Genomic DNA, 25,529 nt, shown 5'->3' on the forward strand with positions numbered 1-25,529 from the left:
CACAATGTGTCATAGTTATCCAGTGCTGCTATGACAGAAATACCACAAGTGGATGAGTTTAACAAAGAAAAATTTATTCTCTTACAGTCTAGGAGGCTACAAGTCCAAATTCAGGGTGCCAGCTCTAGGAGAAGGCTATCTCTCTCTGTCAGTTCTGGGGGAAGATCTTTGTCATCAATCTTGCCCTGGTCTAGGAGCTTCTTAGGGCAGGTACCCCAGGTCCAAAGGACATGTTCTGCTCCTGGCTCTGCTTTCTTGGTGGTAGGAGGTTCCTCTGTCTGCTTGATTCTCTCTTTTATATCTCAAAAGAGATTGACTCAAAATACAATCTAATTTTGTAGATTGAGTCCTGCCTCATTAACATCATAAAACCCCCATTGCCGTTGAGTTGATTCTGACTCATAGCAACCCTATAGACAGAGTAGAACTGCCCCCATAGAGTTTCCAAGGAGCGACGGGTGGATTTGAACTGTCGACCTTTTGGTTAGCAGCCAAACACTTAACCACTGCGCCTCCAGGCCTCCATTAACATCATAGAGGTAGGATTTATAACACATAAGAAAATCACATCAGATGACAAAGTGGTGGACAATCAAACAATACTGGGGATCATGGCCTAAACAAGTTGACACATTTTGGGGGGACACAATTCAATACATAACACAATGTTATCCATAATTTGTTATGATCCATACAGTAGAATGCCTTTGCATAGTCAATAAAACACAGGTAAACATCTTTCTGGTATTCTCTGCTTAGAGCCAAGATCCATGTGACATCAGCAATGATATCCCTCGTTCCATGACCTCTTCTGAATCTGGCTTGAACTTCTGGCAGTTGCCTGTACTGCCACAAGTGCTTTTGAATGATCTTCAGCAAAATTTTACTTGTGTGTGATAATGATATTGTTCGATAATTTCTGCATTCTGTTGGATAACCTTTCTTTGGAATGGGCACAAATAGGGATCTCTTCCAGTTGGTTGGTCAGGTAGCTGTCTTCCAAATTTCTTGACATAGACGAGCGAGGGCTGCCAGCGCTGCATTCGTTTGTTGAAACATCTCAGTTGGTATTCTGTCAATTCCTGGAGACTCGTTTCTTGCCATTCCATTCAGCGCAGCTTGGACTTCTTCCTTCAGTACCATCAGTTCTAGATCATATACTACCTCCTGAAACAGTTGAATGTCAACCAATTCTTTTTGGTACAGTGACTCTGTGTGTAAATATGTAAATCCTGGAACGTAAATCTCCCTAATAATAAACTCCTTTGCTGCCACACTGGAGTTGCCCACCTCTTTCTTTGGTTTCTCAGCATTCTCTAATTTTGGAGGTAAATTTCAAGTTACTGGTCCATGCCTGGACATAGTCAGATAGGAGACCCTTGGGGAAGACTAGACTCCCTCCTCACTTTTCAGTTGAGGGAGCTGAGACCCAGGGAAGTGCAGAGATTTATCAAATATCACACAGCAAGGCAGGGGCAGAGGGACACTAGGCAGGGTAGGGCTCTCTGCCTTGCCCATTAATTTCCCAGTGGAGAGGGAGAGATGTGCTCAGTGGCCTCCTTGAGGCAAAGCTGGGCCAAAGTTGGGGTGAGGGAGTCACTAGAAAACTCAGAGAGTTTTCTCCCTACAGAGATTTCTCACAACTTAAGGGGCTGTCCAGAGGGTAAAGAGTGGGCTCCCCATCCTGGGGGGCAAGTGAGCAGCAAGCAAGGTCCAGAGTCCTGGCAGAGTCCTCCCTCTCTCATTCATAGTCAGGCAATCTGGGTGTCCCCATTCTGCCCTACCCTCATCCCCTGACCCTCCCATCTAGACCAGGCTTTCCTGCTCCCAGGGCCTCCACAATCCACTTGGCCAGGACTGAGAGGTGTTGATAGGGCAGACTGGGTAAAGCACAGGCTGCTGAACTAACCATGTCTTTCCCTGAGGCCTTGCCGCTGGGTAGGGTTGGAGGGCCTGGGCGGGCTTGACCAGGCCTGAAGCCAGCTGGGGCAGGGCTGAGGGGTAGCATGAGTCAGACCGGGCTGTCTTCTGTTCCCAGGGAGGGTGAACCTAAGCCCAAGGAGGAGGAGGAGGCTGAAGGATGGCTCAAAGGAGAGGGAAACCCTTTCTTCACCAGGAATCTGAGACCAGGGAAGGCTGTGTGGAGGGCCCGGTGTTTGAAGGTCCTGAGATCTTGATGGGGTTACAGCAGGAGCTGCCATTTCCTGACTTTAACGCTAACTAGTCAGTCACCTCTTCATCATCCATAGAGAAGGGGCAATAAATATTTACCTCCAAGAGTATTTCGAGGATTAAATAACTGAAGGAATATCACCGACACGCCATTCATTTGCACTCGATACATTTTCATTTATTCAGATGTAGATGCATTTCAGCTGGGCCCAGGAGGATGAACGGGATCTGGCAGAGGAACAGCTTGAGCGAGCAAAGGTCTGGAAGTGCAGAGACGGGTGACTCTAGCATGTGGAACACTGAGAAAACCGGCCAGACTAGGCAGAGGTGGGACGGGAGCTCAAGGTTGGATCAGAGTAAAACTCAGGAGAAGCGACCTACACCTTCCCACCAGGAAGGTGGAGCGGCCACAGGTAGGAGTGTAGACTTGGTAGTGGGAAGTTCAGGATGGTCCTGTCTAACCTCATTTCGTGTGTGAGGCGGAAGGAGGGGCGTTGCGCTTTGCGGAGATTAGGCACTAGAAAACGACTAAAGAAACAGTGAAGTCTCGCTACTTTACCTGCCCAGGGCTGCGCGAGTTGGGAGAGTCGGCCAGTAGAGAGCGCAAGAGCCGCGTTCCACAAACCGCAGTGGAAGGAGGGGGCGGGGCGCAGTACGGAGCATAGAAGAACTGGGCGGCCGAGACGGCGGGGGCAGGTGGAGGGGCGTGGCTGGGGCAGCTCAGCTGGAAAAGTGAGGGCGGAAGTGGGCGTGTCACGAAGGGTGGGTATTCTGCAGCGCCGAAGGGCGGGTTGGAGGACGGTCAGAACTGGACAGGCCGCAGGGATATGGGAGGGGGCGTGGTAAAAGCGGGGCTGGACTATTGGGGCGCGAAGGGTGGGCAGGGGGCGTGACCACCGCATAACTAGCTTGGAGGGGGCGTGGCCTGGGCGGGGTAGCGAGCAGCGAGAGCACAGGTCTGTCTGCGGCGCCCTCCGCCCCTCCCGGCGCCGAGTTCCGCCCCTCTCCCGCCTGGGAAAGTGTTTCTGCGTGTACCTGAGTGTCGGTGTATACGACGAGAGTTTGTGGGTTCGAAGTTGCCATGTTGGTGCCCCTAGGGCAGTAGGTGTTTCCGTGCGAATGCGGTTACACTGTGCCGGGTGCGCCGCCCTATGTGTCCGCATAGCTGACCAAGCACAGAGCTTGCAAGTGTCCGAGCGAGTCCCTGGGGGGCAGCTTGGCCGACTGGAATCCTAAGGGGTTTATCTGGAGGGTCGCTTCGGTCTGCCGGTGCTCAAGCAGCCTAGTTTCTCCTTCGGCTCCTCCCGGCTTTTCTCCCTCCCCCAGGTTCCCAGTGCGGGCCTGGAGCCCACCCCCTCTTTTCGGCGCGAGGCCCCGCCCCCCGCCCCCTTTCCGCCACAAAGTTATTTGCAACAAAAGGGAGTGAAGAGCTAGCAGCCAAGGGGGTGGGGGAGCGGGAGCCGGAGTGGGAGCGCTAGGGGAGGGAGGCAGGCAGCCCGGCGGGCGCCGAGCCGAGGAACCGAGCGCGGGGTCCCGCCTGGGCCCGGACAGGCCGCGATGCCCCCGGTCGCGCCAGCCGAGGCGGGGACCCGCCCCGGGGATCGGCGCTGAGGCGGGAGGGGCCGCAGGGGATGGAGCCGCTGCCGCCTGCGGCCGCAGAAACTTGAGCTGCAGCGGATAAACCTCTGCTTAGGTCTCTGCACCCTGTCCCCAGTGCCGCCGCGCGCCGTGGGTGCAGGAACCCAGGCCTTCGGACCGCGGCCGCTGCGCTCCTTCGGGGCGGGAGCGCAGGGGGGGTTGGCCGCGGCTCCCCGAGGCCAGCCCCCCCGGAGTGAGTGCCGCCACCATGGCGGACGGGGCACCCCGGCCGCCGCTCTATCGCAGCGTCTCATTCAAGCTGCTGGAGCGCTGGAGCGGCGGACCCGGGCCGAGGGAGGAGGAGGTCGCGGACACTCCCGGGCTGCGGCGCCGCGCCTCGTGCCGGCCCGCCGCCGCCGGCCCGGGCCAGCCCTCCCGGCGCGTGTCCAAGCTGGCGTCGGGGCCCCCGGCCGCCCCCGCGCAGCCGCGCCCGCTCCGCAGCCTGTCTCCGTCGGTGCGCCAGCTCTCCCGGCGCTTCGACGCGCCTCGTCTCAACGACGACCCAGCCGAGGCCTGGGACGGAGGCGTCTCCCCAGGTGCGGTGGAAGAAGCGGCCGAGGGCGCTGCGCGCGGGACCTGGCCCAGCGTCACCGAGATGCGCAAGCTCTTCGGCGGTCCTGGCTCCCGGCGGCCCAGCGCCGACTCTGAGGCCCTGCGGACGCCCAGCCCCGACGGTGCCGCGTGGGAGCCCCAGAACAGGGAGCCCCCGCAGCCGCCGACGCCACCTCCTCGAACGTGCTTCCCCTTGGCTGGCCTGCGTTCAGTGCGGCCGCTGCCCAGGCCGGGGGTCGAGGGGAGGAGGAGGTGGCAGGAGCAACAGGAGCGGGCTCAGCGTCCGGCGGATGGTTTACATTCTTGGCATAGCTTCTCCCTACCGCAGGCCGGGGCCCGGGCCTCCTGCTCCTCCTCCTCCTCCATCGCCTCCTCCTATCCTGTCAGCCGCAGCCGGGCTGCCAGCTCTAGCGAGGAGGAAGAGGAGGACCCGCAGCCGCCGCCGCTGACCGGGGCTCAGAGTCCAGCCTACCATGACGGCCACTCTTCGGGCAGTGACGAGGACCGAGACGGTGAGGGCAGCCACCGCTGGGGAGGGAGGCAGGGGCGCAGGCCTGGAAACTCTCGCTTGGGCCGAGACTGCAGTCAGGACCGTGATGGGTTAAGTCTAGGCAGCATGGACTCTTCAGAGGGAGCCAGGAGCCCTGAGCCTCTAACATCTCCAACAGCCCCTAGCGAGGAGGGATCCCGGGAGTGGGGTACTGGCATGCCACCCTGCACCCCAGGTCCCCAGGAGGGGCCGCGGCCCATAGCCGACACTGTGGGGGGAGCTTTCCGAGTGGCCAAGGTGAGCTTTCCTGCATACCTGGCCAGCCCAGCAGTCTCCCGTGGCAGCAGTCGTTATTCCAGCACAGAGACCCTCAAGGATGAGGACCTGTGGTCTACCCGGGGTTCTGGAGGCTGGGGTGTGTACCGCTCCCCTAGCTTTGGAGCTGGGGAAGGGCTCCTCTTGCGGTCCCAGGCTCGAACCCGTGCCAAGGGACCTGTGGACACTATGAGGGTATTGAGGGGTGGAGAATTGGAGCTGGACAAGAGCCGGCAGCGGAAGTCCCTGTCAAACCCAGATATCGCCTCAGAGACACTGACACTGCTCAGTTTCCTGCGCTCAGACCTTTCAGAGCTGAGGATCCGCAAGGCTGGCCAGCGTCCTGGGGACCCTGAGAGTGACCCCCTGGATGGCAGAGACTCACCAGCAGCAGGTGGCCCTGTGGGGCAACTTGGGCCCATGCCTGCCCCAGTCCCAGCATCACCTGGCACCCGCCCCACACTCAAGGACTTGACAGCCACCTTGCGCAGGGCAAAGTCATTTACCTGCTCTGAGAAGCCCATGGCCTGTCGCCTGCCCCGTACCGGTACTCTGAAGCCCAGCTCCTCTGAGCTTCTGCTGGCAGGCTCTGGTGCTGAGGAGGATCCACTACCCCTTGTTGTCCAGGATCAGTATGTGCAGGAGGCCCGTCAGGTGTTTGAGAAGATACAGCGCATGGGCGCCCAGCAAGACGATGGAAGCAATGTACCCCCTGGGGGCCCTGACTGGGTAAGGGACATGACCTGTGGGCCGCGGTCCCAGGAGGAGCTCTCGGGCCCTGAGTCCAGCCTGACAGATGAGGGCATTGGGGCAGACCCTGAGCCTCCTGTTTCAGCCTTTTGCAGCCTGGGTTCCACGGGAGTGTGGCGACCTCTTTCCTCGTCCTCTGCCCAGACCAACCACCATGGTTCTGGGACAGAGGACAGTCTGGGTGGCTGGGCCCTTGTGTCCCCTGAGACCCCTCCCACGCCAGGTACCATCCGCCGGCGACGCAAAGTCCCACCTTCAGGCCCTGGTGGGACTGAACTGAGCAATGGGGAGGCAGGTGAGGCTTACAGGTCTCTGAGTGACCCGATTCCACAGCGCCACCGGACTGCCTCCTCTGAGGAGCCCTCTGGGTTCTCAGTGGACAGCAACCTCTTGGGCTCACTGGGCCCCAAGACAGGGCTTCCAGCGGCCCCAACTTTGGAGGAGGGCCTGACCAGCGGCCATAGTGACTGGTCTCTGGGCAGTGAAGAAAGCAAGGGATACCAGGACATTATTCAGAGCATTGTCCAGGGGCCTGGTGCCTTGGGGCGTGTGGTAGACGACAGGACTGCTGGCAAAGCCCCCAAAAAGAAATCTCTGAGTGACCCCAGTCGCCGGGGGGAGCTGGCTCTACCTGAATTCGAGGGCCCTGGAGGGGAGCCCATCCGAGAGGTCGAGCTTGTGCTACCTCCATCCAGCAGTGAGCCCATCCTTGCAGAGCAACGGGCAGAGCCCCAAGAGCCCAGTCCTGCCAGGGGCCGGGCACAGTCTGAGAGGGCCCTGCCCGAGGCCCCGCCTGCCTCTTCCACTGCCCACTGTGACTTCCACCTTGACCCTAAGTTGGCGGACGTTCTGTCCCCACGGCTCATCCGCCGAGGATCCAAGAAGCGCCCAGCCCGGAGTAGTCACCAAGAGCTGCGGAGAGAGGAAGGCAACCAGGGCCAGACTGGTAGCCTGTCTCAGGCCCGGCCCTCCTCCAAACATGTTCGCCATGCCAGTGTGCCAGCCACCTTCACACCTATTGTGGTGCCTGAGACGCCCACCTCCATTGGCCCCCCTGTGGCTGTGCCAGAGCCCATGGGCTTCCCTGCAGGAGCCCACCCCGCCTTGCAGCCACCATCGCTCGAGGACGTCACCAAGCAGTATATGCTGACCCTCCATTCGGGCGAGGTCCCTGCCCGAGGGCCTGTGGACATACCCTGCTTGCCTCTGCTTGCACCGCCTTCTGCCGAGGCCAAACCCCCTGAGGCTTCCCGGGCTCCACACGAGGCTGCCCCAGCCAGCAAGTGCTGCAGCAAGCCACAAGTGGTGAGTCCTTTGTAAGGGGACTTCATTGGGATGGGGTGGAGTGGGGCCAAGGGAAGTCCATGGGCACTGACTTGGAGGAGCCCTTTGAATGCACTCATTGGGCAGGTGCCCAGGTCTGAGAGTGCTTATCTGGTCCTGGAAGTGCCCAGGCAGTTTTAAGAGTGTTAATGACACAGGGCTCCTGTCTGCTCAGTTCCAAGGCTTCAGGCTTCTGCTGGTGCTAATATCAAAAGTTCATGTCTACTCCAACGTATTCTAGATGATAATTACAAAGGATTCTTATCTAGTCCTTTAGATGTTTCTCAGGGACTGGTTTTAGAAATTCCTATCTGGTTCTTTGTTGTAAATGTGAAAGGGGGTATGAAGAGTAATGGGACCTAGCTGAATGAAGCTCAGTCCTCCCTCTGCCCACCCTAGCCTTGCTAACCTATTGGTCAGACCCCTTGTAGGATGTTTGGGCTCTGGGGCCCAGGGTTGTTGTGGGTTTGCCCTTCCTCATGTGGCCTTCCTATGGCAGGTTCCCTGCCCCAGTAGAATTGGGGAGGTCCAGGGTGTTACATGGGGCCTCAGGGATCTAACCCCAGTTCTGTCCCTGACTTGCTGTGTAACATTGAGGAGGCCTGGATTTTCTCTGTCACTCATTCTCCCCATCTCTAAAACCAGGGGGTTGTAGACAAGGTGGTGCCTATGTTTCTATGCAGTTAATGCTGCACAGATTTGGGGAATGTCTGTGGGCTTGAGATGGAGCTCAAAGCCTCGGGGGCTGAGGCCTGCCAGAGCCTTTTCCAATTAAAACGGGTCTTCTAATGGAAGGCAGGGGCAGAGAGAGGGCTGCTGAGGCTGAGGGGCCTTTGGATGGTTGGGGTGAATCTGCCCCCTTCAGGTAGAGCTGCTTCTATAGGTGAGGGTGAGGCCCCTGGTCTCTCACAGTTCTGCCTACTTGCATCTTCTCCCCACCCCCACTCCCTTCCTGGTGACTCTGAAATGCTTCCCCTACCTCTGCCAACCCCTGCCTAGGCCCCAGATCTTGCTGTCCCTGAGGCTCCCACTTCTGTGTTCTGTCTTCAGCCATCCTTGAAGTCTAGGCTGTGGATTCAGAAGGGTTCCAGGCTGCATGGTGCCCTGGGACCTGGGTTTGAGGCTAGTCTAGGCTCTGGGCTCTGGACTGAGCACAGGGATGATGGCCAGGAGATTTCCGCCACTGCCTGCACTCCCACTGTGTTTGCTGCTGTGTGAGGAGCCTGGAAACCCTAAACCCTGGACTAATTTGGTCACTCCCTATTCCCAATACTCTCACGGCCCCTCTGAACTCTGTCTCTCTCTTTGTTTCTCTCTCCTTGTCTCTGTTTCCTCCTGGTCCTGGCTCTGCTGTCTCCCACGGAGGTTGCAAGGGAGTCGGTGGGTGGAGGTGAGAAGAGGAGGACTTTTGATCTGCCTTTCCTTCTAAGACCTTGTTAGTGCAGCTCAGGTGCCCCTAAACTTCATTGCATGTTCTGTCTTAGAAGATAGGTTGGGGAGGCGGGGTCGGGGCTGAGAGCAGGGGTAGCTTCTGCCAGGAGTCCCCTCTCCAACTTCTTTTCCCATATAAATACCTCCTCTGGTAGCCCTGAAGTCTCAACTGGGAGATAGGGCAGGGGTGAACTAAAGAACTTAGACTTGGGGGGTGCTCCTAAGAGGAGGCATTGAGACCCAAAGAAGAGGTGAGAGTTTTTGCAGAACGTGATATGACTCCTGTCGCGATATGACTCCCGTCCCCATCTCCTGTCACATTCTTCCTGTCCCTCCCCCTTTCCCCTAGGAGAAGCTTAGCCCCACCCATACCCCCATGGGACAAATCTGCCTAGAACACTGGCTTGCTTCTGCACTGAACAGAGGCGTTTTCCAGTCTCCAAGCCTTTGCCCACTCCAGTCCTCCCACCGTTCCAGGCCCAGCTCCACATCCCTTATTACCCTTTAGGGAGAGAACTAATGTGTCCTGTAATTAGAAGAGTAGGGTTTGAGTCTCTGCTTCAACCCTGTGTGGCCTAGGGTCAGTCACATCACTGCTCTATGCCTCATATTTTCTCCTTCCGTAAAGTGGGGGTATAGTCTCTGCCTGGCAGACTCCTGTACGAAGAGTGGGTGGTGTGATTGTTCCCTCCCTGGGGAAAAGAGGGAAAAAAACAGGATCCATGGCCCCAGTTGTTTCTCAATGACCAGGGAAAGGCTTGGCCCCACCTCCTCTGCCCCCTTCCACACCCCCACCAGGTTTCTGGGCACAGAGCTGGCACATAGTGGGGTCCCAGTACAACCTGGTGGACTTGAATAGGTTCAAAAGAGATTTCCCCATTCTCTGATTTCTCACCCACTCATAAAGCCTGGAAGTTCTCCCATCTGCTAGCCCGGATCCCTCCTACTGTCCCCTTCCTTCTGGCTCCCGGGGATGGGGAGCAGCTGTTCGCCCCCACTTGCTGGCCTCCATGGAGGAGACAGTGTTCCCTTGTTTCGAGTCTGGGGTTCTAGTCACGCTCCCTGGGCCGTGGGTGGAGACAGCATGGCATGGGCTCCAGAATAAGAAGGGAAGAGAAGAGGCTCTCACGCTTTGCTGATGGGGCAGAAACCAATGGGAACCTAGCCAGGGGCTGATAGGAGGGGCCTAAGAGGACCCCCTGGCCCAATCCTGGACTGTGGGGAGTCACTCAAACTCAGGTTTCTCCCAGCCCAGAGCCCATTTTCACCTGCCATGTGGTGTTACCCCATTGCTGGGATCCCTGGGTTCCAGGCCTGGTTCGGCCCCGGCTCCCTCTGAGACCTGGACAAGGTCCTCTCTTTGGGCCTCTGTTTCCCCATCTGTACAGTGGGAGGTTATACCGCCTGGTCTTTGAGGCTCTGTAGGAAGGACCTGACCCAGCCTGCAGGGTTATCAAGGGAAAATAGGGGAAGTCAGGGATGTGGCTGGAGCAGAAAGAAAAGAAGGGCTGCTCTGTGCCAATAGCTATAAGAACCTGGAAGCCCCAGCAATGTGGGATAGCTCATGGTTCATTTGTTCTAGGAACACCTGCTTGCATTTGTGCAGGGGAGTGAGGAGGGGAAGGCTGTCTGAGCCTCCCTGCTCCCCCAAAGCCTCTTGTCATTTCCACTTAGGACCACAATAGCCTAGATGATCAGTGGCTCTTTACTCCAGGGCTTCCCCTAGCCTGGCCTTAAAGTACGGAGTCTTATAGTCTCAGGAACTTTATACCCATTTGACAGATGCAACAACTGTAGCCCAGAAATAAGAAGTGGCTTGTCCCTTAGAATCATAGATGGACTAACTCACAGAACTTTAGCATAATGAAATAGCAGTAACAATGGCTAACATTTTTTGAGTGCTTACAATGTGCCAGGCACCCTGAATGTTTGATTCTTTGAGTGTGAGAGCTGTGGGAACCTTACAGTGCTGAATTCTTCGAATCCCAGACTGTTAGATTCATGCTGAATCCTAGCATGTCAGAATCTTAGAGGTGAAGGGGCCCAAGCAGTCCCTGTTTCTCAGTGCAATTGGCCTGCCTTCTGAGTGGGGGACAGGGTCAGGGGACAGTTGGGAACATCATCTGTACACCCCCAACAGCCTGAGCACCTTCACATTGGTTATTTAATTCACCAGGGTCTGGGGTTGGAGGGGAAGAACTTATGTGACGCAGAAAGGGAGAATGCTGGGTCTAAAGTCACACAGCAAGGTAGGCAGAGCCAAGCCAAAGCACCAGAACCCTGATCTTGTCCCCCACCCCCTGCCCACAGCAGACACAGCCCACAAGTCCCCCTCCCCAGCTCCCCGCCTTGCTGAGGAAGGCCTGGGCTGCAGCTCCTCTGGTCGCCTTTCTTCTCTCTGTCTCCCCTTGGCAGGGAACCCACGGAATGGGGGCTCTCTCCTTCCCCTCCTTGGCTCTTTGCTGTGATTTTCCATGGAAACTGGTTCTGGGAGGGGAGGCGATTAGGACATTTGGAATTCTGAGCGGTACCAAATATCCATAATTAAATGTCTTGTCACCCTGCAGGAGGAGGGTGGGAAGGGGGAGGACAGGCAGAAGGGCTGTCCTTTTCCTCTGTTTATTCCCCAGGGGCCCCCACTCCTTCCTGAGGGCCCTAGGCTGTTGGGGGAGTGTGGTTCAGGAATGGGTCCACGCAGCAGGGAAAGACTAGGGGATCGACCGGAATTGATTCTGACATTTTCCAGCCCCACATTTCTGGGACCAGCTGGGTTTGGGAGGCTGCAAGGCTGCTGCTAATCCTGTCCCAACCCCCTCTCCTAGTGTGGAACTTGGCCCTCCTGCCTCCCTGCCTCCCATCTGTGATCTCTCAGGATATACCTCGCCCCATAGTGGGGTAGCGGCCCCCCCAGGCTGCCTGGGGTGGTGAGACACTCAGAGGGTTCAGAATCTAGAAGCTGACTGGAAGGGGCTGTAGGATGTTAAGAACTGGCCATGGGGACTGGCTGGGGAAGCTTCTGGGGGAGGCTCTGTCTCGGAGTTGGCCTTGGAAACAGAGTTCGAATAGCCAGAGAAGAGTGGGAAGGGATTCTAGGGAGAGGGCACAGTATGAGCAGAGGCTAGGAGGTGGGGAAGAACACAGCAGGTCATGTGCAGTAAGAGTTTGTTTCAGAGGCTCTGGGAGATCCTTGGTGGGGTAATGCATACATTCATTTAACACATACTGAGCACCTAGACACTCAGGCCCTGGGGATATAGCAGCAAACAAAGCCAAGTCCGGCACTCATGGAGCTTCTAAGCTAGTTAGGACACCTGTCTGTAAATTGTTACATTATGATAGGGGCCTGGAAGAAAAATAAAGCAAGATAAGGGAACAGAGAGTGACAGGGAGGGGGTAATATTTTAAGATGGAGAGGTCAGGGAAGGCCTTCTTGAGGAGGTGACATCTGAGCAGAGGCCTGGAAGAAGTGAGGGAGTAAGCCAGGTGGCATCTGGGGAGAAGAGCATTCTGGGTAAAGAGGAACAGCAAGTGCCAAGGCCCTGAGGTGGAAGCATGTTCGATAGGTAGCCAGGGGTCCGTATGGTTGGAGCAGAGATGTAGGAGATGAGGTCAGAGAGTTAAGGGAGGGTAGAGGTGGTTTGGGGGCAGACCATAAAGATCTTGAAGGCCAATGGGGGAACTTTGGCATTTATGCAGAGTGAATCGGAGCAGATTCTGGGTCGAGCAGTGACCTGATCTGACTTATATTTTCGCGGGTCACTCTGGCTGCTGTGTGTAGGATAGACTTTAGGGGTCAGGGTGGAAACAGGGAGGCCTGTCAGGAGGCAACTAGAATAATCTGGGCAAGAGATGATAGTGGTGGCTTGGGCTGGGGTGGTAGGTTTCTGTTGTAGACCAGAGAGCTTTGTGAGGGCCTGTCCCCAGCATTCAAGGGGAACACTACTGTGCTCATGTGGCTGCATGTGTGGCTGGGTAGTGTGGTGAGGCAGTGTGTAAGGAGTCTCTCAGGGTGGGAAGGGAAGATTGACAAAGCTCCAGAGCTGACCAGGGCTGTGGGCTGCATTGGCCTTCCCGCCACCCCAACCCTCCACCACCCCCCCAACCCCACCCTCCACCACCGCCCCCCAGCTTGGCTCAAAGGCTAAGAGGACCCCAATGAGGCAGGTGACAGTGCCATATCCCACTGGTGTCTCCTCTATAGCCCTTGTGATGGCCCATCCAGCCCCAGCTTGCCTGTTTCCGGGGACAGAGTGCTCATTCTAACCCCAGGCAGCCCCGTCCCTCCCATTTGGTCTTCCAGCTAGGTGGGTATTGCCATGGCCTCAATGTATAGATGAAGAACAGGACCAGAGTGGGCAGGGGTTTGCCCAAGGCCTCACAACTCAAGTATGGGATTTGGCCCCAGGTGTCTTGACTCCTAGCGCATGCATTGGTCTCACAGAGTTCCCACTGAGCCAAGTTGGCGGGGTTGTCAATTGTAGGGCGGGGGATGGAGAGCCCATGTTTCCCAGAAAGGCTCGAAGCCCTGGCGCACTTATTGGGAAATGTGCCCAGGCAGCCTGGCGCCTTGCTGGCAGGCCCTGAAATAGGGGCCCCAAGTCCCTTAGGAGGCAGGTGGGGCCGGGGCCTTGGCCATCCTAAGCCTGTTGGATCCAGTGCCCTCCCCCACCATAGGAGTTGATCCCCCCATCCCCACCCTGCCACTTCCTGGCCCCTAGGGCATTCCAGGGGTGGATAGAGGCAGAGGCAAACTGCCAGGCTGCTGGGCTCTAAGCAGTGAGTGAGCCCCAGCCTATCAGATGCACGGGTCCAGGGGCCCATTCAGGGTCTCTGAGCCCCACAACCCCCAGTAACTGTGGAGGCTGAAGTCTGGACTAGAAGTCGGGAGATCTGGGTCCCAGCCTTAGCCTCACCATTTTCCTGCTGTGTGACCTTGAATAAGCCCCTTCCCCTCTCTGAACCACACATTACTCTATGCCCTTAGGTGCCAGGATAAAGCCTCCTTCCAGGGGTGCTGGGAAAGGCCAAAGCTGTTACGTGTAGGATCTCAACTTGTAGACTGAGTAGCCATCTCTGGTGAAGGAGGCAGGAGGGCAGGTGGAGACTCACTCTGTTAGGCCACTGAGGAGATGAGGCTCAGAGTGGAGCTGGGACTCAAACCCAGGCCTGACTCCCTCAGAGCTCCTCTCCCGTTGCCAGCTACTGCTCCAGGTCCACCCTCCCCCTGACCCACACACATACACGTGCAGGGTCTATCCCCAGACTTTGGCAGACTGTGGTGCCCACTCTGGGGCCTGCCCCCAGAAGTGGTGATGCTGCTGTTGCTGCTGGGACAATAAACTTCCTCTGGTTTGTTTGCGGAGGGGCTTAGGGAAGTCACGGGGCGCTGAGACCTGCCCCAGGCCGGAGAGGATGAGAGGTGAGTTCACAGGGCACCTGAGGGGTGGGGGAGGGGGGCACAAGCTGATTCCAGAGGTCTAGGCTGGCAGATGGGTGGGTGGTGCATTAGTTTTCTGTTGTTGCTGTAACAAATTACCACAAATGTAGCTTAAAAACAGCACAAATTTATTATCATACAGTTCTGGAGGTCAGAAGCCTGAAATGGGTTTCACTAGGCTAAAATCAAGGTATAGGCAGGGCTGTGTTCCTTTCTGGAGACTGTAAAGGACAATCTATTTCCATGCCTTTTCTAGCTTCTAGAGGTTGCTCATATATAGAGCTGTGGTGGCGCCACGATTAAGCTCTCAGCTGCTAATCAATAGGTTGGTGGTTCAAACCCTCCCAGTGGCTCTGGGGAGAAAGACCTTGTGATCCGCTTCTGTAAATATTACAGCCTAGAAAACCCTATGGGACAGTTCTACTCTATCACATGGGGTCACTGTTGTTGTTGTTAGGTGCCCTCGAGTCAGTTCCAACTCATAGCGACCCTGTGTACAACAGAACGAAACACTGCCCGGTCCTGCGCCATCCCCACAATCATTGTTATGCTTGAGCCCATTGTTGCAGCCACTGTGTCAATCCATCTCATTAAGGGTCTCCCTTTTTTTCACTGACCCTCTACTCTACCAAGCATGATGTCCTTCTCCAGGGACTAATCTCTCCTGATGACATTTGCAAAGTATATGAGACATAGTCTTGCCATCCTTGCTTCTAAGGAGCACTCTGGTTGTACTTCTTTCAAGACAGATCTATTCTTTCTTTTGGCAGTACGTGGTATATTCAGTATTCTTCTCCAGCACCACAATTCAAAGGCATCAATTCTTCTTCAGTCTTCCTTATTCATTGTCCAGCTTTCACATGCATATGAGGCGATTGAAAACACCACTGCTTGGGTCAGGCGTACCTTACTCTTCAAGGTGACATCTTTGCTTTCCAACACTTTAAAGAGGTCTTTCGCAGCAGATTTGCCCAATGCAATGTGTTGTTTGATTTCTTGACTGCTGCTTCCATAGTTATTGATTGTGGATCCAAGTAAAATGAAGTCCTTGACAACTTCAATCTCTTCTCTGTTTATCATGATGTTGCTTGTTGGTCCAGTTGTGAGGATTTTTGTTTTCTTTATGTTGAGGTGTAATCCATACTGAAGGCTGTGGTCTTTGGTCTTCATCAGTAAGTGCTTCAAGTCCTCTTCACTTTCAGCAAGCAAGGTTGTGTCATCTGCATATCGCAGGTTGTTAATGAGTCTTCCTCCAATCCAGATGCCCCGTTCTTCTTCATATAGTCCAGCTTCTCGGATTATTTGCTCAGCATACAGATTGAATAGGTATGAAAGGATACAACCTTGATGCACACCTTTGGGGTCACTATGAGTAAAAAAATCAACTCAACGGCACCTAACAGGAGAGGCTTCCCACACTCCTTGGTTCGCGACCCCTTCCATCCTCAAAACCAGCAGTTTAGTGTCTTCACATCTCTCTCAGACTCTGACCTGCCTGCCTCCCTCTTATAAGGACCCTGGTAATTACGTTGGACCCACCTGGATAATACAGGATAATCTCCCTATCTGAAGATCCCTAATTGAATCACATCTTCAAAGTCTTTTTTACTATGTAAGGTAACATATTTACAGGTTTCAGGGATTAGGACATGGACATCTTTGGGGGCCATTATTCTGCCTACCATCATGGGCAGAGGGGGCCAGGCTGTTAGCTTCTGAGATCCAGAGCCCCCAGCAGGTGCTGGTCCTGGGGCAGAGTCTGTGAACTCAGGCCCACTGCATTTATCCCTCCATTCACTCCTTTCCATGTTCATTATTCATTCATTCATGCAGCAGTCAATCATTAAACCCCTTGGTGAGGAGTGGGGACATATAGGGAAAGTTTGGATACCATCCCTGCTTGCCAGGAGCTTTCAACAAGGGCTAGCCCCCTGAGGTAGGTGGGGTCCGTAGGGAGGCTGAGCCCAGGCCTAGTGGGGCAGGGACAGAAGTGCTAATGGGTCCCCTGGAAACAGGCCCTAGATATGCTAACTAGAAATTAAGATGGAGCAGTTCCCAAGAAGGGCAGTTGGCAGGAGAGTTTAGAGCCAGGGCAAACAGGGAAGGTAGAGGTCTAAGGAGGGGGTGGGAGTCACATCCCTGCCAGGCTGTTACATCCCTGTCACAGCCAAGGGCAGATCTGAGACCTTGGGGATAGGTAGGAAATAAGCTCCCTATCCCCATGTGCTAGAAACTCCATGCTGGGGATTGGCAGCCCTGGTGCTGTCAGACCAGTGGACCTGGCAGGTCTCTTCATGCTTCCAAGGAGGCGCCATGCAGAGAGTAAAGAACACAGTCCAGAATCCCCTCTCCCCCCATGCTGGCTTTGGGACCCAGGGAAAGCATTTAGCTCCTCTGAGTCTGTAAAATGGGTGCATTATCCCCTCACACCACAAAGGATTATTGTTAGGATTAAATGGAATAATGCAAAGAGGGCTTGGCACATAGTAGGTGCTCAAGAAATGCTAGTTCCTTTCCTCATGATTGAGATGCTAAGATGTTGTGATTCTAAGATTCTAGGAGATGTTGATTCCCAGATTCTCAGCATCTCTTCCCTGCTGTGAAGCAGCTCTAAGAGAGGAGGGCAGATTGGGTTCCCAGCTGTACCTAGGCAGGGTTGGTGGTGGCTTAGCAGCCTGGGCCTTTGGAGGTGAGGAGCCAGGCATTGTCCTTGCTCTTCTCTCCAGCTCCCCCTCTACTTTTGTCACCCCAGGCCCAACCTGGGACATGTCTGGGACAGCTCAACCCAGGGCCGGGAGGCAGAGCAGAGCCAAATCCGTCTCTGGGTCAAAGCCCTAGAGCCACTGGAACCAGCCTATGAGGCAGAACTCAGTCCCCTCTGCTTCCCGTTCTGTGCTTAGAAGACTCCCAATGGAGTCGTGCCTTGAACTCCAGGACTTCGCAACTCTGAGGGTCTGTGTGGCTGGTAGGCTTTGGGCTTAGGCTGATAATGGGTTAAATTTGCATCTCTGACTTACTCTCTGGGTGCTATTTAGCAAGTCACCAGACTTCAGCTCTGAGCCTCAGTTTCCTGCTCTGTAAAATGCAGACACTTATTAATCCCAGCCTTAAAGGGGTTGTTGTGAAGGCTAGAGAAGCCTGTTGGTGTGGCGCCCTCAGCCCAGGGCCCCGGGCCCCGGGTGTAGACAGCTCTGAAACGTGGCCTCCTCAGGAGTGTGTGCTTTTGAGGTTATCAGTGTGTGAGTCTAGAATCCCATGGTTTCACGATGAAGGATTCTGACTTTGATTCCAAGAGTCCGCAGCTCTTAGCTTGATTTTGTTTGTGCTTTTGAGATTCTGTTACCCCTTGGTTCTGACATGCTTTGTTTCTGAGATTCTGGGGTTGGGGAGAGGTGGGGCAGATCCTGGGCCAGTGGGAAGGCAGTGGGAAGGCCATGACAAGGGTGGGGGTGGGGCTGAGGGAGCGAGCACAAGGTTGGTGTCTGTTTCCTGTTTATTGGTTCCCAGGGAGTGAGCAGCCCCTGCTCCCCAAGCTGCTGTGTGGAGCAAGAGGGAGGGAGGCCTGCATTCCTGGCTGCCAGCCAGCCCCACAACCCAGCCTCCTGGGACTGCTGAGACCACCCCCCAACCCCCTTGGACAAACATTCAGTCCTTTCCCAGGACAGGGCATTGGGGGTCAGGGAGCAGATGTGGAGGGAAGGGGCAGAGGGACAGGAAGGGACCCCCTCCCCCTAGAGTCCTGCTGACTCCATCTTTCTTAGCTGCCTGCGTCACTAAAGTCTCACTCCTGTTTCTCACTATTTCCCTCTGTCTCTCCCTGTTCCCCTGGGGTGAGGCCTGACGGTGAGATGTCCAACTTCTGGGCAGGCCAGGAGGGCTGGAGGAAGAGGGCTGGGGCCTTGAATGTCAGGACGGTCCACCTGGAAAGACCCTTAGAAGCCAGCCATCTCTTCTAACCTCTCCTCAACCCCTGCATTATTTAGATGGGGAAACCAAGGCCCAGGGAGGGGAGGGCCCTTGCCCAAAGCCACGCAGTAGTGGAGCAGACCCAGCAGACTTCCCTGTGCACTTCACTGCTGCCCCTTTGTGCTGGATAGAAGGGGCCACTGAGAGTTCTTGAGCAAGGAAGTGACAAGGTACACTTGGCATTTTAGGGAATTGGTCTGAGCCGGGTGGGAAAGGGAAGCCTCTATGTATGACCAAGGCCAAAAGGCCAGGGAGGTCTCAGTTTGACTGAGATCCAGGTTGACTGCCTCGAGCGCCAAGTTGAATGGCCTGGGCTTTGCCCTGTGGGCAGCGGAGAACCCTGGAAGACTAGGAGCTGAGGAGGAGCATGCCAGGTTTGTGAATTAGAAAGAGTCCTCTGGTTGTGGAGAGGTGGTCAGACTGGAGGGAGCAGGGAGGTGAGAAGCCTGAGCTTGTGGGGAGGGCAGGTGATATGGGATGGCAAGAAGGAAACTGCTGGGGAGATAATTTGGAGGTAGAATCTGGGGATTTGAACTTAGGCTCAGTGGCCCTAACAGAAACTGGATTTGGGGGGATGGGGGCCTGCTTCTTTGGTTTGAGTCAGAGAATATGGCAGTGGGACAGGACACAGGGTCATCTGAGTCATACCCCTGCCTTGGCAGAACTTCCAGAGTGGGGAGGGGGTCTGAGCCAGCTCAGGTCCCTGCCTCTATACCCGGTATGCTTCCCCTCTAACTTCACAAAGCTCTAGGCTACACCCCTAATCCTGCCCTCCGCGAGAGGCCTGGGCGCTAGGGGTAGAGTGATGGGTGGACGGACAGGCAGGCGGCCTTACTGGTAGAGCTCACAGTAGGTCTTGTAGTTGGAGACAAAGTACCCTTGTGATTTGGGAACCATAGACCTCAAGACAAGTGCTAGTCTGTGGTTGTGCAGCCCTGGAGGCCTTCCTGGAGGAGGGTAGGGCAAGGACAGTGGGGGAAAGGAGTAACCCAGCTTTCAGGGCCTGATCTGAGCCTCAGTTTCCCCATCAGGTGCCTAAGTACCCTTCTTGCTCCTTGTTGCTCCTGGTCCCTCTCCTCTCCCCTCCTGCTTGGACCAGCCGCTTCCAGGCTTCTCCCCAAGGCCAGCAGGGGCATTACCCAGGGCGTGGGTGAGGAATTTCCGAGGGAACAGCTAAATTCATCCCTGGCTAAAAATAGTCGGGGCCTGGCCCCAAGACTGGAGGAGGAGGAGGAGGAGAAAGGCGGGACAAGCTGCTTTTCCCTGCCTGCCCTGCCTCATCATCTGGGCCCAGGGCCGGGCTGCGGAGAGGCTCCTCCTCTGGATCCACTTGTACTGCCTCCACCAGGCCTTTCTCTCGTTGGAGGCTCCTTGCTTTGTTCTCTCCTCCCTCCTCTGTCCTTCGCCCTGCCCTCCTCCCTGGGTCTTGCTCCCTCTGTCTCTGGTCTACTCTGATCCTCTGTATCTGCCTACTTCCCTCAGCAGAGCTAGACAGAAGCCCCTGGCAGGGCCAAGCCTTTGGAAGAGGGCTCTGTAGGACTGTCCCCATTAGCATCCCAGTCCAGTGTCAGGACCCCCTGTCCCAGGGACACACAGCAACCATTGTGACTCCTCTGCTTGGTGGGAAGGAGGTCTTAAAGACTCTAGGGTGTGGTGCTGTTAGTGGGGCCCTGGTTCACCTGCGACCCAGTGCTTAGTTGTGGTCGGGCCAAGCCTTCCCATTTCTGGCACCTGGTGGAGCCTCAATATGTATTTATTAAATATATCAGAGGAGGGGGCAGGGGATGCAGGAAGAGGAGAACTGGGCCCTGCCCTTGAGGAGTCCCCAAGTTACTCTGAGCTCCACCCCACTGCCCACCCATACCCCGCCCTGCCTTAGAAGCCAGAAGACTGGCAAAGGGTACTGTCCCAAATCAGTACTGGTTTGGGGCAAGGGGTAAGCCACTGAGGCCCAGAGAGTTGAGATGCCTAGCTCAGCTCCCAGAGCCCAGAAGGAGAGGAGGTGGTATTTGATCCCAGGGCAGCCTCACTCCAAGACTGGGAGAGTCAATCTTGTCTAATGCAGAGAGATCAGGGAGGAAGCTGACGGAAAGACTCTGTAGATGCAGTGTACCCAGATATGGTGCGGTTCGAGGGGCGCAGAGTCACACATAATGGTAGCAAAGCTTACAGTGCCCTTACTGTGTGCCAGGCACTGTTCTAAGCATTTTGCCTGTATTAACTCATTTTATCCTTGTAACAAACCTATGGGGTAAGTTCTATTATTATCCCTGTTTTACAGCTGAGGACCCTGAGACACGGCGTGGTGAAGTAGCCTCCCAGATTAGGAAACTAGCCCTCAGCTAGATAAGTGGCAGAGTTGGGGTTTAAACCCAGGCAGTCTGGCTCCAGAATCCAGGAACGTTACTCAGGCTGCTAGCTTTCAGCAGTGCCTGGGTGGGGGGTGATGCATCATAGGGGAGGAGAGGGTGGACTTGGCTTTGGGGACAGCGATCCCACTACACTCACAGTCCAGTCATAGCCCCCAGAACTAGCACGTAGTAGTCGCTCAGTAAATACGAGTTGACTGGCGCAGTTGAGTTCGAAGGGCCCCTGGAAAGTGAGAGGAGGTGATGGGCAGGCAGAGGCAAGGCGTGAGTCCTCCCCTCTCTGGCCCAGGGACCTTGCTGTTGGTGCTGGAGAGCAGCCCAGGTGGATGCTGGGCTCGCTGCTGGTGCGGAGCGCTCTGGCTCAGGAGGCTGGGAGGGTGCTGAGATGGGCCACGGGCAGGAGGAGGAGGGACGGGTGGGGGCAGGCCAGGCAGTACTGGCGCAGTCCCGCCTGCAGTATCTGCAAAGCAGATCTCTTGGGCCATGGCCGGCGTGACTCAAATGGAGACAAAAAAACCTTCCATATTTGGACAAAGAGCCCAGAAAGGCCTGGACCCAAAGCCAGCCAGGGACGCCTCCCCCACCCACGGCCTCCTGCCCTGTCTCCTGCCAGGCCCCTAGCCCTGTCCCTGAGTTTAACTCTCAGACCTCAGGCAGCACTGTGTCCCCCTCCCCTCAGTCATCAAGGCTTCTGTGTGGCCAGGCCAGGACTTCGGGTGCTAGGGAAGAAAGACCCTATACACAGGCTAAAGAGGGGGGATACACACTGAAACCAACAATTCCCACACTGTAGGGTAAGTTGCCAATAGACCCCCACCCATCCCAACACAGGTGAAGCCTGAGCTGCACTGTACATAGGCATATGTGCGCCCATACACACACACACTCACACACACTGCTTTTCAATCGCCAGCAGATTTCTATACCCACAAAGACATCTGTGCAGGTAGATGTCAAAAGTAAGGATAAGCCTGAGAACCCTGCTCTCCTACCTTCCCCAGAGCAAGCTTGGCGACCTTAAGGATATTTCCTCTATAATGCCAGCAGATTGAGTAGATCCGGGCAACCAGATGTCAGCTTAGCAAGCACTGTAAATACGCATTGTCTGGGGAGACGTGAGCGGAGAAGTGTGTCCCCACACTGAAACTCCCTCAGTGCCGACCATGGGGCTGGGCTGGGCAATGGGTGCTGGAGCCAGGTGAGTCAGCAGAGGAGCTCAGCCCACTGCCTGCCTGGGAGCAGGACCTCACTCCCATGGGGAAAGCCCAGTAATCTGACAGAGAATCAGAGCACTCATTGCCAGGGGTACATGAGTGAATGGATTCACTGAGAGCTGACTGCACAGTGCTCCTAACTCTTAATTAGCCCTGTGTAATTAACCCTGGAATATACCCTCAGATTGGCAGAGCAGGCCAGTCCATCAGGAACCCAGAGTAACCTTTAAAATTCATTTCCACTGGTGCCTACAGGTGCAGTGTTAGCACCTGGGCTACAGGACAAAGAAGTGGTTCCTTCCCCCAGGGGGTCCCCGTCTGAGAACTGGGGGTCAGAAGGGGGCCAAGAAGGGGGAGACTTAACTGGAAGCAGTGGCTGGAGGATGGCCAGGTGGTCGTCAAGCATAGCCTTGAGGACCAGCAGGGCCTTGACAGGCAGAAATGGGGCAAGGGCCCCTTGGGCAGAGAGCACCATGCAGGCAGAGGCCTGTGTTGGAAAAGCCCTCGTGCACCTGGGGTACCATGAAAGCTCCCCTGTTCTGGAGAGGTCGGTTGGGTTGTGAGCAGTCTTGAAGGCCACGCCTGGAAGTCTGAACTTGATCCCAGGGCAATAATTTCCAAGCTTTTAAAAATAGTGGAACCCTTTCTTCTAGGAGAATCTTGACACAGAACTATAAAACAGGACAACTTGGAACCTTGTTGATTTAAGTGAAGGTGGGGGGGTGGCCATGTCACCTTCCCCATGTACTAACATGGAACTCCACAGGATACAGGACTCGGTCAGAAAATCCCTGTTTTCGACAGAGGGAATCCCTGGTGGACGGGTTTAAAGCAGGACGAGCCTCTACCTTCAGCTTCTCCACTGGCTCAGAAGTTCAACCCAGGCAGGCTTCCTGGGCAAGGATAAAACCTGTTAGGGCTAGGTCCCCAGAAGAAGCCAGGCCGGTGGGACATCTCAACTACCCATGCAGCTCCTCTGAGCAGGTGGTGCACCCACCCAGGGCCTTTGGAGCTAGGCTGGACCCTAAGCCTGGCCAGGCTCTCCCTGTGGACTCGCTTGATCAGGAGGACAACCTGTCAGCAGCATGAAGACTTTGTTTGCCCACTGCCATCACCTGGGAAGATACAGGCCCTTTGAGGGAAGGTGGGAGCTGGCAGCCAGCCACAGTCCCAGAGCGGGCACCCTGTCTTAGCCCAGCTCAGTGGGTCACACTGAACAAGGTCAGGTGGAGGCACTCTCTCGAGAGGCCCAGAAATCCTCCTTAACCCTATAGGACGAGAGAATTTAGGTTAGACATAATAAAGGACTTCCTTGGAGTTTGGAGTGAGTAAAAGGAAGAGTATGAACAAATGTTTGAAGGAGAAATTCTAAGCTCTGAACCTGGCAGGTCCAAGGCCCTTCAGGACCTGGGTTTTTCACACCTCAGGCACCAGCACATCAGCTCCCTGGCCCACCACACAGCATGGGCTGTCACTTCTTTGGCCACCAGAAACATAGGATGAGTAGGAAATTGCCAAACATAAAAATGGGTGGGTTTACGTGGCAGAGAGACCGCATGTGCAAAGGCCTAGAGATGTAAGAGAGTGGATGGGTTGGAGAAACTACTACAGCCAGAGCATAATGCAGCTAGAGCATGGTGGGGAAATTTGACCCTAATGGGTCAGCAAGGGCCAGGTCACCAAGGGCCTCACGGGTCAGCTTGAGTGCAGGACTTGATCCTGCATCCAGCTGTGTTGGTGTAATGGTTAGAACACAGACTCTGGAGCCAAATGGCTTGGGTTCACATCCTGGCTCTTCCTCTTAGTTGTGTGACTGTGAGAAGGTTTATCGGTAAAATGGGCATGTTGATGATGGTGATGATGGCACATATTATAGGGTTGTTACTATTGGGGATCAGTGGGAAGTCAGAAAGCAAGTCGGAAGGGGAGGAAGGATGGTGGCCTGGCCTGGCTGAGGAAGGGCCTGAGGGATGGAGAGATGTGGATGGGGTCACGGAGAGTAGCTTAAAAAAAGTTATCTTTGGAAGGAGTAGCTGAGCTCCCTGAGGGAGGTTCGAAATTTCCCCTCAGGCAGCTTCCCATAGGAGAGGAGCTAAGGGGAAATAGGCTTCTGGGTTTGGGGCTCTGCTGGATTTTCACTGGCAGAAATCCCTGCCCTGAGGTCATGCTCCTCACTGTACAGACAGGTATCCATGGCCCAGAGAGGGGCAGGATTGCCGAGGTCACCCAGTGAGTTCTGGCTCCGGGGCCTTGTTTCAGGCTTGGGACTCATTTCCAAGCTCTGGCTGAGTCGAAGCCCAGCTCTGAGGTCAGCCTGTGAGGAGGAATTCAACAATTCTCTGCAGAAGGGGCTGAGCAGAGAATGGACTGGAGTGCCAAGACCCTCTCTGACTATAAGATGGGCAGGGAGGGCTTCCTGGAGGAGTGCCACATGGGAGACTGTAAGTGTCCAAGAGGATACCAATTAGGAAACTGCAGGAAGAAAGCACAGACGGCCTCCAAACTCAGGGTCCCAGAGCAGCCCCTCCTCCACCCTCCTCCATTCTTTCATGTGGTCTTCATTCACTGGGACCCGCCTCGGGACCTGCTTATGGGACTGGGAACACAGTGGAGTACCCAGGCTATGAGGAGGCAGACACAGGCACAGACCGGGACACCACAGGTGATCAGGACAGAGAGAATCCCAGAGTGTCCTAGCCTAGGAGGGAGTGTATAGAAAAGACAACTTCCTGGGGAAGACACTGAAGTGGATCCTTGAAGGATGAGAAGGAAGATGAGGGATGCAAAGGTTGTTCAAAGGTAAGACTTGAGGCTGGAGCAGGCAGCAGGGGCTGGATGGTGAGATCCATTAAAAAAAAAAAAATCTATATATTTAATATTTTGAATAGATGATATATTCACGTGGTTAAGTAAAATCAAAAAGGGTAAAAAGCCCCTTCCCACCCAGCTGCCTAGTCTCCACCCTGCCCCACTCCAAGACACTCAGTTATTACTTTCTTGTAAATCCTTCTATATGCAAATACGAGCAAGTATATCAACTCTTCCCCCACTTTTTACAGATGGCAGCATACCATCTGTACACTGCTCTGCCTCTTGCTCTTTTCACTTACTAGCTCTTGCGGTTCTTGCCTTACTGGTACACTCAGCACTTGCTTATTCTTTTTGTACTGCATGGTGTTTCATTGTACATGTGGTTAAATGTATTTAACCACAGATTAAAGGACATTAAGGTTATTTTCATCTTTGGCTGTAACAAGGAGTGCTGCAGCAGACAAGCTTATGCATAGGTCATTTTGCAAGGGTGCCAGTGTATCATTAGGGCAACTTCTTAGGAGTGGAATTGCTGGGACAAAGGGTATGTGCGATTGTAATTTTGATGCCATCCACGGGGACCCACCACCAGGGGTGTATGAGAGGCCCATTTCCCCACAGCCTCACCAACCCCTACATCCACAGTTCAGACCTCTCCATATTTTCCCAATCTGATAGGTGAAAAACAGTATCTCAGTGTATTTGAATTTGCATTTATCTTGTAATGAGTGAGGTTGAGCATCTTCCTACATGCCCAGGAGACATGGGATCTTCTTTTCTGTGAACAGTTCATATCCTTTGCCCAGTTTTCTGTTGGGTTATTGACCTTTCGTGTTACCGATTTCTAGGAATCCTTTATACATTAGGGAGATTAGTCCTTTGGGCTGTGAGTTGCAAATATTTTTTTCCCGATTTATCACTTGGCTTTTGACTTTGTTTATGGTGTCTTTTTTTTTTTTTTAATAATTTTATTTATTTTGCTCTTGCTGTTGAGAATATACACAGCAGAACATACACCAATTCAACAGTTTCTACACATACAAGTTAGTGGCATTGATTAC

At 54.8% G+C, this 25,529-nt stretch overlaps 1 protein-coding gene across 1 annotated transcript in view; it reads left to right on the forward strand.

Moving 5' to 3' along the window:
- Positions 1–4,003: 4,003 nt before the first annotated feature.
- ARHGEF17 (Rho guanine nucleotide exchange factor 17) overlaps positions 4,004–25,529 on the forward strand; it is a 60,435-nt gene continuing 38,909 nt past the window's right edge. The window contains exon 1 of the mRNA XM_004381946.1: positions 4,004–7,222. Coding sequence (XP_004382003.1) covers positions 4,019–7,222 — 3,204 coding nt within the window. The 5' untranslated portion in view covers positions 4,004–4,018. The remainder of the gene's footprint in view (positions 7,223–25,529) is intronic.

This window comes from Trichechus manatus, unplaced genomic scaffold (assembly GCF_000243295.1).
Source record: "Trichechus manatus latirostris isolate Lorelei unplaced genomic scaffold, TriManLat1.0 scaffold00088, whole genome shotgun sequence".
NCBI classification, from domain to species: domain Eukaryota; kingdom Metazoa; phylum Chordata; class Mammalia; order Sirenia; family Trichechidae; genus Trichechus; species Trichechus manatus.